Genomic DNA, 20,379 nt, shown 5'->3' with positions numbered 1-20,379 from the left:
GCGGTCGCAAAGGCAAAAACTCGGACATGGGAGGAGTTCGAGGAAGCCATGGAAAATGACTTGCGGATGGCTTTGAAGCGATTCTGGACCAGCATCCGCCGCCTCAGGAAGGTGAAGCAGTGCACTGTCAACACCATGTATGGCGCGGATGGTGTTCTGTTGACCTCGACTGCGGATGTTGTGGATTGGTGGAGGAAATGCTTCGAAGACCTCCTCAATCCCACCAACACGTCTTCCTATGAGGAAGCAGTGCCTGGGGAATCTGTGGTGGGCTCTCCCATATCTGGTGCTGAGGTTGCTGAGGTAGTTAAAAAGCTCCTTGGGGGCAAGGCCCCGAGGGTGGATGAGACCCGCCCGGATTTACTTAAGGCTCTGGATGCTGTCTTAGTTGACAAGACTCTGCAGCATCGCGTGGACATCGGGGGCGGTACCTCTTGATTGGCAGATTGGTGGTTCCTCTCTTTAACCGGAGGGTCACACTCCTCAGCTTTCCCGGTAAGGTATATTCAGGTGTACTGGAGAGGAGGCTACGCCGGATAGTCGAACCTCGGATTCAGGAGGAACAGTGTGGTTTTCGTCCTGGTCGTGGAACTTTGGACCAGCTCTTTACTCTCGGCAGGGTCCTTGAGGGTGCATGGGAGTTTGCCCAACCAGTCTACATGTGCTTTGTGGACTTGGAGAAGGCATTCGACCGTGTCTCTCGGGAAGTCGTATGGAGCGTGCTCAGAGAGTATGGGGTATCAGACTGTCTGATTGTGGCGGTCCGCTCCCTGTACGATCAGTGTCAGAGCTTGGTGCGCATTGCCGGCAGTAAGTCGGACACGTTTCCAGTGAGGGTTCGACTCCGCCAAGGCTGCCCTTTGTCAACGATTCTGTTCATAACTTTTATGGACAGAATTTCTAGGCGCAGTCAAGGCATTGAGGGGATCCGGTTTGGTGGCTGCAGGATTAGGTCTCTGCTTTTTGCAGATGATGTGGATGGCTTCTTCTGGCCAGGATCTTCAGCTCTCAGTGGATCGTTTCGCAGCCGAGTGTGAAGCGACTGGAATGAGAATCAACACCTCCAAGTCCGAGTCCATGGTTCTCGCCCGGAAAAGGGTAGAATGCTATCTCCGGATTGGGGAGGAGACCCTGCTCCTAGTGGAGGAGTTCAAGTACCTCGGAGTGTTGTTCACGAGTGAGGGAAGAGTGGATCATGAGATCGACAGGCGGATCGGTGCGGCGTATTCAGTAATGCGGACGCTGTATTGATCCGTTGTGGTGAAGAAAGAGCTGAGCCGGAAGGCAACGCTCTCAATTTACTGGTCGATCTACGTTCCCATCCTCACCTATGGTCATGAGCTCTGGGTTATGACCAAAAGGACAAGATCACGGGTACAAGCGGTCGAAATTAGTTTCCTTCGCCGGTTGGCGGGGCTCTCCCTTAGATATAGGGTGAGAAGCTCTGTCATCCGGGGGGAGCTCAAAGTAAAGCCGCTGCTCCTCCACATCGAAAGGATCCAGATGAGGCGGTTCGGGCATCTGGTCAGGATGCCATCCGAACGCCTCCCTAGGGAGGTGTTTAGGGCACGTCCAACCGGTAGGAGGCCACGGGAAGACCCAGGACACGTTGGGAAGACTATGTCTCCCGGCTGGCCTGGGAATGCCTCGGGATCCCCCGGGAAGAGCTGGACGAAGTGGCTGAGGAGAGGAAAGTCTGGGCTTTCCTACTTAGGCTGCTGCCCCCGAGACCCGACCTTGGATAAGCGGAAGAAGATAGATGGATGTATATATATATATATATATATATATATATATATATATATATATATATATATATATATATATATATATACATATATATATATATATATACGTACATACACATACATGCATACATTTTCTTTTATTTAGATACGCCGAGTTGGTGCTTTTTGAAACACTAGTGGCAAACATGTGTTTCAGAAATACAAATATCAACATAATACTTCAATGGGAAATAATAAACGTTAAAGTATAAAAGATATATCAAACAAACCTTTAATGAATGCAAACTCGTGCATTTTTTGACTCTGGTCCCTTGGACTGCTGGGCGTTTTACTTTTCTAGTTGTCGTTTCGTAAAATTCTGCAGTCTTTTTGATAACCTCTCGAGGTACTCTGGAAAAAAAACGTTATCCTTTTTGAGATTTAAACGACTCATAAAGCCGAAAACAACACAAGCATAGGGCATTTTTTTCTTGGAGAAAGGCTAAATGGTGCTTCGTAGCCATTGAGAACAGAGCTAGCTTGACCACCAGGCATATTTAATGGGCGGGACGTCATTAAAATCCAAGCAATAGTCACATGTTTATATTTTTCAAAAAAAGGTTGCCAAGTTCATAAGTCCAAGGGGACTGAAAGGTGTTCAAATCCCCCATTGTAGTGAAGCCCATTCAAACCTGCATTGACGTATTATTCATGGAAAAAGACAACAATATTCAACTAGAAATTTTGATGGGCCTGCTATCTGTGCCCTGGACCTCTGGAAGCAGCTATACTTTTAAGATGGTGTCGAGTGTCCGAATCCGTGAGTTTTAGGTGTTACTGTACAAAATGAGCTATAGAGCTAGCCTAAAACATTAACATGCTTACATTAAAATGTAACACTTAGCAGGTGTGTTAACAATGGCATGCTAACAGTTAGCATGTCTCACATATCAAGTAACACGGCTTAAGGTGTATGGCTGCGGAATTGAAAAAAAAAACTGCAAAAGAAAGGTTAGCATGCTAATATTAGCTTGCTAGTATGCTAATGTTTGCATGCTAACAGTTAACAAGTGTCAGGTACCAAGTTATTTGACTCTGGGGTCAACGGAAGCAAATTTAGCTAAAAAAAAAAATCATGCTTATGTTAGCATGCAAGCAAGCTAATGTTAGCATGCTATCAGTTAGCTTGTGTCAGAAGTAGACAAGAGGAGGTAATCTTGTCTTTTTAGCATTTGTCTCCAGAGCAATCATCCATTAAAAGGGTATGTACCCATTAAATTGGCCCATTAAAAAAAAAATTGTGAATAGAGTCGTCATGGTAACACGAAATGTTCCCAACTTAAAGTATCACCGTATGACCGAGTGAGACCTTTTCGATGGTATAACATATGTGGGGGTTCGTTGGCCTATCCGTCTCGTATTAATCGTAAGAGAAACGTGCGGAACTATAATAATACAAGTTGAAGTATGAGGAATGATAATATGGGCCTGCTGCAAAGTATGAGGAATACAAATATGTGCTGCTTGCATTGCAACAGGCCAAAATGGCCCTTGTGGCCCTAAACAACTGCAGTGTTTATGTCCTGTGCAACACGTGGTGATATTGCTCCATGGCTAACGTGTTTTTGTGTTGCAGCCAAATGCACGGACATCCAGCTGTCGTACTGCGAAGACATGACGTACTCCCAGACCCTCTTCCCCAACATCCTGGGCCACAGCACTCGCCAAGAGGCCGAGAGCGGCGTGGAGTACCTTCTCATGAGCGTTGTCGAGTCACTGCTGGGCGGAGAGTGCCAACCAGAGATCCGCATGCTGGGTTGCTCCGTGTTAGCGCCACGCTGCGAGAAGGACAAGGTGGTGAAGCCTTGTCGCTCCACCTGCGAGGCGCTGCAGAAAAGGTGCGTCCACGCCTTTGAGGCCATCGAAATGGCCTGGCCCTACTTCCTGGACTGCGATCGCTTCTTCGTGGGGGAGGAAGAAGGATGCTACGACCCCATCAAGGATCTCAAAGGTGATTTTTTTTCAAATGTTTTATAGGGTTGTACGGTATACCGGTACCATACTTGCCAACCCTCCCGATTTTCCCGGGAGACTCCCGAATTTCAGTGCCCCTCCCGAAAATCTCCCGGGGCAACCATTCTCCCGAATTTCTCCCAATTTCCACCCGGACAACAATATTGGGGGCGTGCCTTAAAGGCACTGCCTTTAACGTCCTCTCTCACCTGAAAAGGAGACTATTATATATGTCTCCATTATCCATAGGTTTATCTATAACCCATAAAGTAGGCAGGCACGGAGCTATTTCTCAGCGTGTGTTTTTTCTAGCCGGCACGTTAATGCACTGACACACAACATCCGGATTCCCATCATGCATTGCTTCAAAACTACGGCAAGTAGTATTGTCCAAAAACATAACAGAGATGAAGCAGTAGACGGCTGCGTTGACCCTGGATCTCAGGAAACAGAGTGGACCGACACCAGCAGATGACATGGCACCCCAAACCATCACTGATGGTGGAAACAAGTTTTAGAGCACTTCATGCTTCCTGCTGCTGACCTGCTCTATGGAGATGGAGATTTCAAGTTCCAACAGGACTTGGCGCCTGCACACAGCGCAAAATCTACCCGTGCCTGGTTTACGGACCATGGTATTTCTGTTCTAAATTGGCCCGCCAACTCCCCTGACCTTAGCCCCATAGAAAATCTGTGGGGTATTGTGAAAAGGAAGATGCAGAATGCCAGACCCAAAAACGCAGAAGAGTTGAAGGACACTATCAGAGCAACCTGGGCTCTCATAACACCTGAGCAGTGCCAGAAACTCATCGACTCCATGCCACGCCGCATTAACGCAGTAATTGAGGCAAAAGGAGCTCCAACCAAGTATTGAGTATTGTACATGCTCATATTTTTCATTTTCATACTTTTCAGTTGGTCAACATTTCTAAAAATCCCTTTTTTGTATTAGCCTTAAGTAATATTCTAATTTTGTGACACACGGAATTTTGGATTTTCATTTGTTGCCACTTCAAATCATCAAAATTAAATGAAATAAACATTTGAATGCATCAGTCTGTGTGCAATGAATAAATATAATGTACAAGTTACACCTTTTGAATGCAATTACTGAAATAAATCAAGTTTTTCAAAATATTCTAATTTACTGGCTTTTACCTGTGTGTGTATATATATATATATATATATATATATATATATATATATATATATATATATATATATATATATATATATATATATATATATATATATATATATATAAAAGTAATTAGTGTTGCCAAAATAAAGTCTTACCAAAAAAGTGCTAAAGTCACGAGGAAAAAGTCTACGATAAAAAAGGAAAAGTGACATTTTTACAAGGGTAAAATGAGAATAAAATCAGGATTTTTCGGGAACAATCCTAATTGTATTTGTCAATCACTCAGTGACGTGCAGTCAGGTGAGGCAGGGCCTCACGTGCCATCATGGAAAGAAAAATGTAAAAGGAAAAAAAAAAGAATTAAATTGTTATATGTATCCAGTGATTATACTTCTTTATCTCTTTTTTTCAACCAAAAATGCTTTGCTCTGATTAGGGGGTACTTGAATTAAAAAAATGTTCACAGGGGGTACATCACTGAAAAAAGGTTGAGAACCACTGCCTTAGGACAGTGGTTCTCAACCTTTTTTCAGTGCTGTGAACATTTTTTTTAATTCAAGTACCCCCTAATCAGAGCAAAGCATTGTTGGTTGAAAAAAAGAGATAAAGAAGTAAATTACAGCACTATGTCATCAGTTTCTGATGTATTAAATTGTATAACAGTGCAAAAATATTGCTCATTTGTAGTGGTCTTGAACTATTTGGAAAAAAAAATATAAAAACAACTAAAAACTTGTTGAAAAATAAACAAGTGATTCAATTATAAATAAAGATTTCTACACATAGAAGTAATCATCAATTTAAAGTGCCCTCTTTGGGGATTGTAGTAGAGATCCTTCAGGATTCATGAACTTCATCCTAAACATGTATTTTGTTGAAGTATTATTCAATAAATATATTTCTAAAGGATTTTTTAAGTGTTGCTATTTTTCGAATATTTAAAAAAAATCTCACGTACCCCTTGGCATACCTTCAAGTACCCCCCACTGGTCTAACATACGCAAATACATTGCTGCAAGTCGTAGCACATATGTTGCAAGTTATCATCTTTTTTAGATGACTATGACATTATGATCACTATGACAAATATGAAGAAAACTTAGCTCGCTAGCATGCGGCGGTACATGTGGTCAACGATAGTGTCTGTGATGCTGACTGTGACGCTGTCATTTCGGACTTTATAAATATATATATATAAAGCAATTCAAACAGAAAATGACACATCAAGGTACAAGTGACTCTTACCTTGTTATCAAAAACACACCATGCAGTAGGATGGATTTAGCTGCGGCGGCCAGGTGAAATGAAGCTCGGTTGGACGAATTGTGGGCGGACCCAAGAAACAAGTCTGAAAAATACTGAATTATACTGTAGTTTTACAGTAACTTACTGCTGGTCGATATTTTTTGTAAAATGCAACAAAATTTACAGTACTTAACTGCATTTAAGAAGAACAGTATATAACTGTAATTTTTTTTTGTATTTTTACAGTAATTTTTTACAGTGTATATATATGTATATATATATATATATATATATATATATATATATATATATATATATATATATATATATATATATAAGAAATACTTGAATGTCAGTGAATTAAAATATACTCCTCCCCCTTTAACCTCGCCCGGCCTCGCCCACCCCAACCCCGCCCACCTCAAACTTTCTTACAAGTAGGTTGTATCCTCCTACGGTGTGTAGTGAAGCATGTTTAGCTATTCCTCGTCCTGCAGGCATGAAGAATAGCTAAACATGCTTCACTACACACCGTAGGAGGATACAATAGCTCACCAGTGTTACCGCTAACTAAAGCTAGCACGCCTGAATGTAAACAAAGGCCATGGGTGGAGCTACACCTGACATCCACTGTAATGATACCAAGTACAAGAGCGTATCTAGTCGATACTACTATGAATACATAGATTTTTTTTATCATCACAGAATCTTTTTTCCTGTTTAAAAAAAAATTATATTATGTTTATAAACTCAGGAAATACGTCCCTGGACACATGAGGACTTTGAATATGACCAATGTATGATCCTGTAACTACTTGGTATCGGATCGATACCCAAATTTGTGGTATCATCCAAAACTAATGTAAAGTGTCAAACAACAGAAGAATAAGTGATTATTGCATTTTAACAGAAGTGTAAATAGAACATGTTGAAACAGAAAATAAACAGTAAATTAACAGTAAATGAACAAATGGATTAATAATCAATGTTTACCGCTTGTCCTTTATAATTTTGACAAAATAATAGAATGATAAATGACACAATATGTTACTGCATACATCAGCAGACAAATTAGGAGCCTTTGTTTGCTTACTTACTGTCACGCGGGGGGTCGTTCCTCCCCGATGCAGAACGGACGACTGCGGACGAAAGCGTGAAAATAGGATATGATTTATTCCTTATATAAATCATCCAACTTACAAAATAACAGGCAAACAACAAAGGCAAGCGTGCCTAACACACGGGAAGCTAAGGCAAAAACTTGGCGCAGGAAACATAGAACTATGGACATGGAACACTCACTAAACCGTGGCATGAAACATACAAGACTTACGTAGTCGGTTGCGTGACGCAAATAATGACGCCAGACTGAGCGTGGCGAGCAAGGTGAATAAATAGCTCTCTGATTAGTGGTTGACAGCAGCTGAGCGTGGGACCACTAACCAGAGGCAAGTGAACCCAATTAATCCCCATGGTCACTAAAATAAACCCAGGAGTGCACACAACAGGAACTAAGGGAGTCCAAAACTAACAGAACATAACTAACCAAAGCAAGATCCGGACCACGGATCATGACACTTACTACTAAAAGACAAGTTGTCTAGTATGTTCACTATTTTATTTAAGGACAAAGTTGTTCTTTGATTGCAATAAGAAACATATGTTTAATGTACCGTAAGATTTTTTGTTAAAATTAAGCCAATAATGCCATTTTTTGTTTAGAAAAGTATCAAAGTATCGAAAAGTATCGAAATGCACTTTGGTACCTGTACCAAAATATTGGTATTGGGACAACCCTAATGTTTTATCTGAAAATACTTTTTAACAGACACTGTATAATATAAAAACATGCTTTACCCATGGACATTTTATGACACTTTTTTCTCCTTAAAGTTACCGATCAACGTTACTTTTATTACTACTACTAGTATTATGAGGGGTTTTTTCTCGTTCAATACGACAGTTATCTTAAAGGAAAATATCATGCAATTTTCATAAAAGTAGGATACAGTCAAAGCTCGGTTTTCGCACAGCCCACTTTTTGTGTGATTCGGTTTTCGACGAAAATGATGCCTCGGTTTTTCGTATAGTGTGTGGGTTATCGTACAACCGAACATGTGACGTATGTGAATCCACATAATCCAGCCTTGGTTACTCAGTCCCTGCCTTTTTTAATCCAGTCAGCTAAATAATTTGCCATAGCAGCTATGAGTCATGAGTGGTATTTGGAGATTTGCGATTTCCAATTGTCTGTGAACGCACCAGGCTGAGTGCTGATTGGGGGAAGACGAAGACGACAGTAAAACAAATGTTGGCATAGTTTTGGCCGACAGTTTGCAATAAAAAGATTGTTGATATGTTGATAGCTGGTAGACAATACAATGTTTTTGTTTTTTGTTTTTGGGCGTCTGGAACGGATTTGTCGATTATTTTTCATAGAAAAAACAGATCCGGTTCCCGTCTGACCTTTTGCGACAGATTACAAACAGATTATGACTTTTTTCTCGTAAACGTCACTTTTCAAAATGAACGCTCTCCAATTTTAACCTTGTAAAAGTAAGATTTATTACTGGTTATACTGACTTTTATCTGGAAAAGTTATGACTTAATTCTTTTAAGAGTACAACTTATTTTATTTTATTTATTATCTTTGCTCTCGAAAAACACGACAATATTCCAGTTTTACGTCATGAACTTCATTTCATTTGCACAACTTCTTCCTCAAAATAATTTTTTCAGACTTTTATTTCAATAACAAACAAAGAAAAAAGGACATTATTTACTTGCCTTTTCCCGAGAATAAATATTTGATCCTGGAAAAATTACAACTTTTTATTGTAGTTACAGTATTTTTGTGATACAATTACTCTTTTCCAACACCAAAAAATAAGACTTTATGTCCTCTACTATTACAATTTACCGTATTTTCCGGACCATGGGACGCAGCGGATTATAAGACGCACTGCCAATGAATGGTCTATTTTTTTTTCCATATATAAGGCGCACCGAATTATAGGGCGTATTATCATATTATTATTATTATTTTTTTCTAAATGAAAAACACTTCCTTGTGGTTTACAAAACATGGATGGTGGTTCTTTGGTCAAAATGTTGCATAGATTATGTTTTACAGATCATCTTCAAGCCGCTTTCTGACAGTCGCTTCAGGATGCGCCGTTTTGTGAGCGGTCTTATTTACGTGGCTCACCTTCGGCAGCGTCTTCTCCCCGTCATCTTTGTTGTAGCGGTGTAGCATGCAAGGACGGGACTGGAAAAAGTGTCAAAAGATGGAGCTAACTGTTTTAATGACATTCAGACTTTACTTAAATCAATAACGGAGCAGCATCTCCTCATCCGCCGGAAATGTGTCCCGTGAAAAACTGTCCGACCAGACCTCTCTAATAACTAAAGTTCCTTGGGTGAATAATGTTAACTCACTACACCAGTATGTTTTAGCGGTTTCATGGCGAGTTTACTGACAGATAAGTTAGAACGTTACACTACTTTACATTAGAAATGGCAACCTTATACACATACCATAATAATACTTGTATGTTGTAGCACAGTACAATCCATCAAGCGGTGCGGCTTCATAGCTTACCAAAGTCGTACTAAAACATTTTGATAGATTTTTGAGCGCCGTGTGTAATGTTCTATATTTTCAATGGAACATATAAAATGTTGGTGTTGTTTATTTGAGTCATATTGCATCATAGGGCAGCCTACACTTATCTCTTATGTTTGACTGCCATCTACTGGTCACACTTATCATCACATCATGTACCAAACAAAATAGCTTCGAAGTGGGTAAGCTCAACCAAACGTATTCCTTACATTGGGCGCACCGGGTTATAAAAAAGATTTTAAGTGCTCCTTATAGTCTGGAAAATACTATATACTTCAAAGAAAACTACTAGTTTCATAACGTTACGACAACTCGCGTCACATTACAACTTTTTTCTCCTGATACTAGGAGAATACTATCTCCAATAAACAAGCCTATTTACACATTTAAAATATCTTAAAACGATCCTAAAACTGGCAGTTTTCTATATAAAATGCTATCACTTATTTTTACACAAAATAATGTGACTTATTCTATAAATGAGACTCTTCCTCTAACTTTTAACATTGTAAGCTTTTCCCGACTTTTTATCTAATATTACAACTTGATTTTTCTTACTCACAGAGACTTAACGTGACTTGTACTTTTATAAACAACTTTATTTGGATAGTATTGCCATGAAAAGGCAGATTTTTTTCCTTTTGAACATTATCGTATCACATACAATATTGTTGTGACACAGAATGATTGTTTCCAGAAGCTCTGCAACAAAACAAAAAGTGAGAAGGGGGAAAGCAACGATGTCGTCCAATGAAAACCGAGGGGAAAAACACACTAAAGAGTCCAAAGGGAGAGATGGAGGAGATATGAAATTCCAGTTGAGCTTTCATGCCAGATTCCAGTGTGTGCAAACCAGATGGTTGCCGGGAACTTTCCGGAAAAGAAAACATTTGGACTTTGTCACTGATCTCGTGCAAACTCTCTGCTTGAATAAGTGCCGAGCAGCATTCTTCAGCTGCGTGTGAAGAACTATTATAATAAAAGACCAGATGCAGATGATGTAGTATGCAAGAGCAGATCGTCAGAAATGACTTCAAGATCCCAAATAAGAGAAAGCTTGTATAATTAGTTGAAAATAGCCATAAAAAATGGAGAAAAGAGTGAGCCAGAATAAGAAAATGACTCAAAGATCCAGAATAAGAGGCCAAGATTTTTCCCTGTTCTATGCTGCAGTTATGAAATAATGAGTGCGAGTCCGAAAATAACAGCATTCCTCTGCGCACTTTGTCTTGACGAGCCATTTGGCTGGTGACAAACTTTTAGTCAGGCTGCAAAAACACCAATTGTGCTCTTTGTCTTGCAGCGCAGTCCGATGGAGACTATGATTACTTCCTGCTCGACGTTCCTCCGGTGGAGCCGGCCTTGAAGATCAAGTTCACCTACCACACCAACGCTCAGATGAACAGCGTCCTGAAGAAAACCCAGCAGGAATGTGCCGACATTGCCAAAACCTACAGCGTCGGCCGCAGCATGGAGGGCAGGGAGCTGCTGGTCATCGAGTTCTCCAACAACCCCGGACAACATGATTTACGTAAGACAGACGGATACATTTTATCAACATATTTTTCGGGTTATAAAACGCAACTGTTTTCCAAAGCTTTAAACCCTGAGGCTTATACAAAGGTGCGGCTATTCTATGGAATGGATTAAGCAAAGGATTCAAACTAGGCACTAAAATTATCCACTTAAGGGACTGTTCAAACTCAATGTATTTTCAAAGTACAAGGATGAAGAATCCTTCTTAAAAATGGGGAAAATCTTATGTAGCTCACAAAGGATGAATAAAGACGTGAATTACATTTCTGTTTTGTTTGAGCAACCGTTTACATTAAACAACATAAATACACACACACACACACACACACACACACACACACACACACACACACATATATATATATAAATATATATATATATATATATACAAACCCCGTTTCCATATGAGTTGGGAAATTGTGTTAGATGTAAATATAAACGGAATACAATGATTTGCAAATCATTTTCAACCCATATTCAGTTGAATATGCTACAAAGACAACATATTTGATGTTCTAACTGACAAACATTTTTTTTTTTGCAAATAATCATTAACTTTAGAATTTGATGCCAGCAACACGTGACAAAGAAGTTGGGAAAGGTGGCAATAAATACTGATAAAGTTAAGGAATGCTCATCAAACACTTATTTGTAACATCCCACAGGTGAACAGGAAAATTGGGAACAGGTGGGTGCCATGATTGGGTATAAAAGTAGATTCCATGAAATGCTCAGTCATTCACAAACAAGGATGGGGCGAGGGTCACCACTTTGTCAAGAAATGCGTGAGCAAATTGTTGAACAGTTTAAGAAAAACCTTTCTCAACCAGATATTGCAAAGAATTTAGGGATTTCACCGTCTACGGTCCGTCATATCATCAAAGGGTTCAGAGAATCTGGAGAAATCACTGCACGTAAGCAGCTATTTCCGTGACCTTCGATCCCTCAGGCTGTACTGCATCAACAAGCGACATCATTGTGTAAATGATATCACCACATGGGCTCAGGAACACTTCAGAAACCCACTGTCAGTAACTACAGTTGGTCGCTACATCTGTAAGTGCAAGTTAAAACTCTCCTATGCAAGGCGAAAACCGTTTATCAACAACACCGAGAAACGCCGTCGGCTTCGCTGGGTCTGAGCTCATCTAAGATGGACTGATACAAAGTGGAAAAGTGTTCTGTGGTCTGACGAGTCCACATTTCAAATTGTTTTTGGAAACTGTGGACGTCGTGTCCTCCGGACCAAAGAGGAAAAGAACCATCCGGATTGTTATAGACGCAAAGTGTAAAAGCCAGCATCTGTGATGGTATGGGGGTGTATTAGTGCCCAAGGCATGGGTAACTTACACATCTGTGAAGGCGCCATTAATGCTGAAAGGTACATACAGGTTTTGGAGCAACATATGTTGCATTCCAAGCAACGTTACCATGGACGCCCCTGCTTATTTCAGCAATGCCAAGCCACGTGTTACATCAACGTGGCTTCATAGTAAAAGAGTGCGGGTACTAGACTGGCCTGCCTGTAGTCCAGACCTGTCTCCCATTGAAAATGTGTGGCGCATTATGAAGCCTAAAATACCACAACGGAGACCCCCGGACTGTTGAACAACTTAAGCTGTACATCAAGCAAGAATGGGAAAGAATTCCACCTGAGAAGCTTAAAAAATGTGTCTCCTCAGTTCCCAAACATATACGGAGTGTTGTTAAAAGGAAAGGCCATGTAACACAGTGGTGAACATGCCCTTTCCCAACTACTTTGGCACGTGTTGCAGCCATGAAATTCTAAGTTAATTATTATTTGCAAAAAAAAAAAAAGTTTATGAGTTTGAACATCAAATATCTTGTCTTTGTAGTGCATTCAATTGAATATGGGTTGAAACATTACATCTAACACAATTTCCCAACTCATATGGAAACGGGGTTTGTATATATATATATATATATATATATATATATGTGTGTGTGTGTGTGTGTGTGTGTATATACGTATATATATATGTAGGTGTGTGTGTATGTGTATATATATGTATATGTGTGTATGTATGTATGTATACATATATATATATACAGGTAAAAGCCAGTAAATTAGAATATTTTGAAAAACTTGATTTATTTCAGTAATTGCATTCAAAAGGTGTAACTTGCACATTATATTTATTCATTGCACACAGACTGATGCATTCAAATGTTTATTTCATTTAATTTTGATGATTTGAAGTGGCAACAAATGAAAATCCAAAATTCCGTGTGTCACAAAATTAGAATATTATTTAAGGCTAATACAAAAAAGGGATTTTTAGAAATGTTGGCCAACTGAAAAGTATGAAAATGAAAAATATGAGCATGTACAATACTCAATACTTGGTTGGAGCTCCTTTTGCCTCAATTACTGCGTTAATGCGGCGTGGCATGGAGTCGATGAGTTTCTGGCACTGCTCAGGTGTTATGAGAGCCCAGGTTGCTCTGATAGTGGCCTTCAACTCTTCTGCGTTTTTGGGTCTGGCATTCTGCATCTTCCTTTTCACAATACCCCACAGATTTTCTATGGGGCTAAGGTCAGGGGAGTTGGCGGGCCAATTTAGAACAGAAATACCATGGTCCGTAAACCAGGCACGGGTAGATTTTGCGCTGTGTGCAGGCGCCAAGTCCTGTTGGAACTTGAAATCTCCATCTCCATAGAGCAGGTCAGCAGCAGGAAGCATGAAGTGCTCTAAAACTTGCTGGTAGACGGCTGCGTTGACCCTGGATCTCAGGAAACAGAGTGGACCGACACCAGCAGATGACATGGCACCCCAAACCATCACTGATGGTGGAAACTTTACACTAGACTTCAGGCAACGTGGATCCTGTGCCTCTCCTGTCTTCCTCCAGACTCTGGGACCTCGATTTCCAAAGGAAATGCAAAATTTGCATGGTTGGGTGATGGTTTGGGGTGCCATGTCATCTGCTGGTGTCGGTCCACTCTGTTTCCTGAGATCCAGGGTCAACGCAGCCGTCTACCAGCAAGTTTTAGAGCACTTCATGCTTCCTGCTGCTGACCTGCTCTATGGAGATGGAGATTTCAAGTTCCAACAGGACTTGGCGCCTGCACACAGCGCAAAATCTACCCGTGCCTGGTTTACGGACCATGGTATTTCTGTTCTAAATTGGCCCGCCAACTCCCCTGACCTTAGCCCCATAGAAAATCTGTGGGGTATTGTGAAAAGGAAGATGCAGAATGCCAGACCCAAAAACGCAGAAGAGTTGAAGGCCACTATCAGAGCAACCTGGGCTCTCATAACACCTGAGCAGTGCCAGAAACTCATCGACTCCATGCCACGCCACATTAACGCAGTAATTGAGGCAAAAGGAGCTCCAACCAAGTATTGAGTATTGTACATGCTCATATTTTTCATTTTCATACTTTTCAGTTGGCCAACATTTCTAAAAATCCCTTTTTTGTATTAGCCTTAAGTAATATTCTAATTTTGTGACACACGGAATTTTGGATTTTCATTTGTTGCCACTTCAAATCATCAAAATTAAATGAAATAAACATTTGAATGCATCAGTCTGTGTGCAATGAATAAATATAATGTACAAGTTACACCTTTTGAATGCAATTACTGAAATAAATCAAGTTTTTCAAAATATTCTAATTTACTGGCTTTTACCTGTATACATATATATATATATATATATATATATATATATATATATATATATATATATATATATATATATATATATATATATATATATATGTGTGTGTGTGTATGTGTATGTATGTAGAAAATACATAATACCGGAAGAAATCTGCAAATAAAATACTTTTATGGTAAGACATGAATTATCACTCAAAGTTGTAATTTAAAATGTGGTGCTGTCAAAATAAAAATGTTTATCAGATGAATCACACTTTTGCATTTGGATGAATCCCAATAAATTACTTCTATGCGCAATTCAAAGTAACTTAAAAAACCCAAAAAAACCAACGGTACTGTCAAAACTGCATACAGGAAATGTTTTAAAATGTTGGACTTGAATGCACGTCATTTATTTGTTGAAAAAGCGAGCACACAATTGAAGTCTCCTCACTCGTCTTTGCAAGGACCTGATCACCAACAACTTGCTCGCCTTTCATTGAAGCATCCGCCGTTCAGGTCAAGGAGCAACTGTGTGATGAATCAGAGTTTTTACTTGATAATGTTCTGCGATTCATGGCATGTGTTCAAGTATTAACTTGGAAAGCCCCAGAAAAAATAAAACAAAACCAAGTCCCACTGCTAACAAGTCTTCATCTTTACATGTATTTCCTGCAGTTGAGCCAGAGATAAAGTTTGTGGCCAACATTCACGGCGATGAAGCCGTGGGCCGACAGCTGCTCATCTACCTGGCTCAGCACCTTTGTTCGGAATATCGCCTTGGAAACGAACGTGTGCGGACGCTCATCAACACCACTCGCATCCACATCCTGCCCTCCATCAACCCTGACGGCTTTGAGTTTGCTTTATCCGGACAAAACGACAGGAGCGGCGGCGATGAAGACGACGATGAGGTCAGTTTAAAAAAATATATATATTCTGAGAAAAAAAGGTTTTACTGCTACGAGGTGAGAATCGTACTTTTCTAGCCGAAAGTTATGAGTAGAAAATTGTAATTTAAAGGGGAACTGCACTTTCACAATCATGAGAGACATGACGATGGATTATTATTATTTTTTTAATGCATTCTAACTAACATTACCAGGTTTAAAGGCCTGCTGAAATGCGATTTTCTTATTTAAACGGGGATAGCAGGTCCATTCTATGTGTCATACTTGATCATTTCGCGATATTGCCATATTTTTGCTGAAAGGATTTAGTAGAGAACATCGACGATAAAGTTCGCAACTTTTGGTCGCTGATAAAAAAGCCTTGTCTGTACCCGGAAGTAGCAGACGAGTAGCGTGACGTCACAGGTTGTGGAGCTCTTCACATCTGCACATTGTTTACAATCATGGCCACCAGCAGCGAGAGCGATTCAGACTGAGAAAGCGACGATTTCCCCATTAATTTGAGCGAGGATGAAAGATTCGTGGATGAGGAAAGTGAGAGTGATGGACTAGAGGGCAGTGGGAGCGATTCAGATAGGGAAGATGCTGTGAGAGGCGGGTGGGACCTGATATTCAGCTGGGAATGACTACAACAGTAAATAAACACAAGATTAGCCACAACACAACCAGGCTTATATTTAATATGCCACAAATTAATCCCGCATAACAAACCCCCCCCCGTCCATATAACCCGCCAATACAACTCAAACACCTGCACAACACACTCAATCCCACAGCCCAAAGTACTGTTCACCTCCCCAAAGTTCATACAGCACATATATTTCCCCAAAGTCCCCAAAGTTACGTACGTGACATGCACATAGCGGCACACACGTACGGGCAAACGATCAAATGTTTGGAAGCCGCAGCTGCATGCGTACTCAAGGTACCGCGTCTGCGTATCCAACTCAAAGTCCTCCTGGTAAGAGTCTCTGTTGTCCCAGTTCTCCACAGGCCAATGGTAAAGCTTGACTGTCATCTTTCGGGAATGTAAACAATGAAACACCGGCTGTGTTTGTGTTGCTGAAGTCGGCCGCAATACACCGCTTCAGCTTTCTTCTTTGCTGTCTCCATTGTTCATTGAACAAATTGCAAAAGATTCACCAACACAGATGTCCAGAATACTGTGGAATTTTGCGATGAAAACAGACGACTTAATAGCTGGCCACCATGCTGTCCCAAAATGTCCTCCACAATCCGTGACGTCACGCGCTGACGTCATCATACCGAGACGTTTTCAGCATGATATTTCGCGAGAAATTTAAAATTGCACTTTAGTAAGCTAACCCGGCTGTATTGGCATGTGTTGCAATGTTAAGATTTCATCATTGATGTATAAACTATCAGACTGCGTGGTCGGTAGTAGTGGGTTTCAGTAGGCCTTTAAATTGGCTGTCAAAGTGTACCAACATGTCGAAATACGTTCTCGTCCTTCTACTATCCAGGTGAGAGGCATGATTTATGATCTACAACGGGGGTCGGCAACCCGCGGCTCGAGAGCCACATGCGGCTCTTTAGCGCTGCCCTAGTGGCTCTCTGGAGCTTTTTCAAAAATGTATGAAAAATGGAAAAAGATGAGGGGAAAAAAAATGTTTTTTTGTGTTAATATGGTTTCTGTAGGAGGACAAACATGACACAAACCTCCCTAATTGTTATAAAGCACACTGTTTATATTAAACATGCTTCACTGATTCAAGTATTTGGCGAGCGCCGTTTTGTCCTACTATTTTTGGCGGTCCTTGAACTCACCGTAGTTTGTTTACATATATAACTTTCTCCGACTTTCTAGGACAGGTTTTATACCACTTCTTTTTCTGTCTCATTTTGTCCACCAAACTTTTAATGTTGTGCGTGAATGCACAAAGGTGAGTTTTGTTGATGTTATTGACTTGTGTGTAGTGCTAATCGGGCATATTTGGTCACTGCATGACTGCAAGCTATTCGATGCTAACATGCTATTTAGGCTAGCTATATGTACATATTGCATCTTTATGCCTCATTTGTAGGTATATTTGAGGTAATTTAGTTTCCTTTAAGTCCTCTTAATTCAATTTATATCTCATGACACACTATCTGTATGTAATATGGCTTTTAATTTTTTGCGGCTCCAGACAGATTTGTTTTTTGTATTTTTGGTCCAATATGGCTCTTTCAACATTTTGGGTTGCCGACCCCTGATCTACAATAAAGTTTGACGAGCAAAGAAATGAGGAAGCAGCTGATCAGTCGATGATGTCAACATTGGCACACAAGCTCGTGATCCCGGCGCCGCTATAAATTGTTTTTCCTCGTAAGCGCTTATAATTCACACTAATACTTAATATTCAAGTCACAAAATGTCAATGGAATATTGATGGCGCTTTTTGGATGTTTATTTATTGGGTTTTATGGATGAAACAGAGGACCTCCCATTGGCTCCGCTGTAAGCGGACTTTCATTTATGTTTATTTACGAGTTAGAATGCATTAAAAAAATGATTGTGAACAACAGGCAAAATTCCAAAAAAAGTGCAGTACCTCTTTAACGAAAAATACTTTAAGTTGAGCCACTTCCATCCATCCATCCATCTTCTTCCGCTTATCCGAGGTCGGGTCGCGGGGGCAGCAGCCTAAGCAGGGAAGCCCAGACTTCCCTCTCCCCAGCCACTTCGTCCAGCTCTTCCTGTGGGACCCGGAGGCGTTCCCAGGCCAGCCGAGAGACATAGTCTTCCCAACGTGTCCTGGGTTTTCCCCGCGGCCTCCTACCGGTCGGACGTGCCCTAAACACCTCCCTAGGGAGGCGTTCGGGTGGCATCCTAACCAGATGCCCGAACCACCTCATCTGGCTCCTCTCGATGTGGAGGAGCAGCGGCTTTACTTCTTCTTCTCACCCTATCTCTAAGGGAGAGCCCCGCCACCCGGCGGAGGAAACTCATTTCGGCCGCTTGTACCCGTGATCTTGTCCTTTCGGTCATAACCCAAAGCTCATGACCATAGGTGAGGATGGGAATGTAGATCGACCGGTAAATTGAGAGCTTTGCCTTCCGGCTCAGCTCCTTCTTCACCACAACGGATTGATACAGCGTCCGCATTACTGAAGACGCCGCACCGATCCGCCTGTCGATCTCACGATCCACTCTTCCCTCACTCGTGAACAAGACTCCGAGGTACTTGAACTCCTCCACTTGGGGCAAGATCTCCTCCCCAACCCGGAGATGGCACTCCACCCTTTTCCGGGCGAGAACCATGGACTCGGACTTGGAGGTGCTGATTCTCATCCCAGTCACTTCACACTCAGCTGCGAACCGATCCAGTGAGAGCTGAAGATCCTGGCCAGATGAAGCCATCAGGACCACATCATCTGCAAAAAGCAGAGACCTAATCCTGCAGCCACCAAACCAGATCCCCTCAACGCCTTGACTGCGCCTAGAAATTCTGTCCATAAAAGTTATGAACAGAATCGGTGACAAAGGGCAGCCTTGGCGGAGTCCAACCCTCACTGGAAACGTGTCCGACTTACTACCGGCAATGCGGACCAGGCTCTGGCACTGATCATACAGGGAGCGGACTGCCACAATCAGACAGTCCAATACCCCGTACTCTCTGAGCACTCCCCACAGGACTTCCCGAGGGACACGGTCGAATGCCTTCTCCAAGTCCACAAAACACATGTAGACTGGTTGGGCAAACCCCCATGCACCCTCAAGGACCCTGCTGAGAGTATAGAGCTGGTCCACACTGTTCCTCCTGAATGCGAGGTTCGACTATCCGTCGTAGCCTCCTCTCCAGTACACCTGAATAGACCTTACCGGGAAGGCTGAGGAGTGTGATCCCACGATAGTTAGAACACACCCTCCGGTTCCCCTTCTTAAAGAGAGGAACCACCACCCCGGTCTGCCAATCCAGTGGCACCGCCCCCGATGTCCACGCGATCCTGCAGAGTCTTGTCAACCAAGACAGCCCCCACAGCATCCAGAGCCTTAAGGAACTCCGGGCGGATCTCATCTACCCCCGGGGCCCTGCCACCGAGGAGCTTTTTAACTACCTCAGCAACCTCAGCCCCAGAAATAGGAGAACCCACTACAGACTCCCCAGGCACTGCTTCCTCATAGGAAGACGTGTTGGTGGGATTGAGGAGGTCTTCGAAGTATTCCCTCCACCGAGCCACAACATCCGCAGTCGAGGTCAGCAGAACACCATCCTCGCCATACATGGTGTTGATAGTGCACTGCTTCCCCTTCCTGAGGCGGCGGCTGGTGGTCCAGAATTGCTTCGAAGCCGTCCGGAAGTCGTTTTCCATGGCCTCACCGAACTCCTCCCATGTCCGAGTTTTTGCCTCTGCAACCGCTGAAGCCGCACACCACTTGGCCTGTCGGTACTTGTCCGCTGCCTCAGGAGTCCTATGAGCCAAAAGAACCCGATAGGACTCCTTCTTCAGCTTGACGGCATCCCTCACCGCCGGTGTCCACCAACGGGTTCTAGGATTACCGCCACGACAAGCACCAACTACCTTGCGGCCACAGCTCCAATCAGCCGCC

The 20,379-nt window shown here is 41.9% G+C and overlaps 1 protein-coding gene across 1 annotated transcript in view; it reads left to right on the top strand.

Moving 5' to 3' along the window:
* Positions 1–20,379, top strand: part of LOC133606830 (carboxypeptidase Z-like) — a 79,637-nt gene that overhangs the window by 30,154 nt on the left and 29,104 nt on the right. Inside the window, exons 3-5 of the mRNA XM_061961192.2 lie at positions 3,364–3,738; positions 11,055–11,282; positions 15,592–15,827. Coding sequence (XP_061817176.2) covers positions 3,364–3,738; positions 11,055–11,282; positions 15,592–15,827 — 839 coding nt within the window. The remainder of the gene's footprint in view (positions 1–3,363; positions 3,739–11,054; positions 11,283–15,591; positions 15,828–20,379) is intronic.

The sequence above is a fragment of the Nerophis lumbriciformis genome, linkage group LG05 (assembly GCF_033978685.3).
Source record: "Nerophis lumbriciformis linkage group LG05, RoL_Nlum_v2.1, whole genome shotgun sequence".
Classification (NCBI taxonomy): domain Eukaryota; kingdom Metazoa; phylum Chordata; class Actinopteri; order Syngnathiformes; family Syngnathidae; genus Nerophis; species Nerophis lumbriciformis.
Note: the sequence above shows the minus strand (reverse complement) of the source record. Positions and strands in the feature narration are given on the sequence as shown.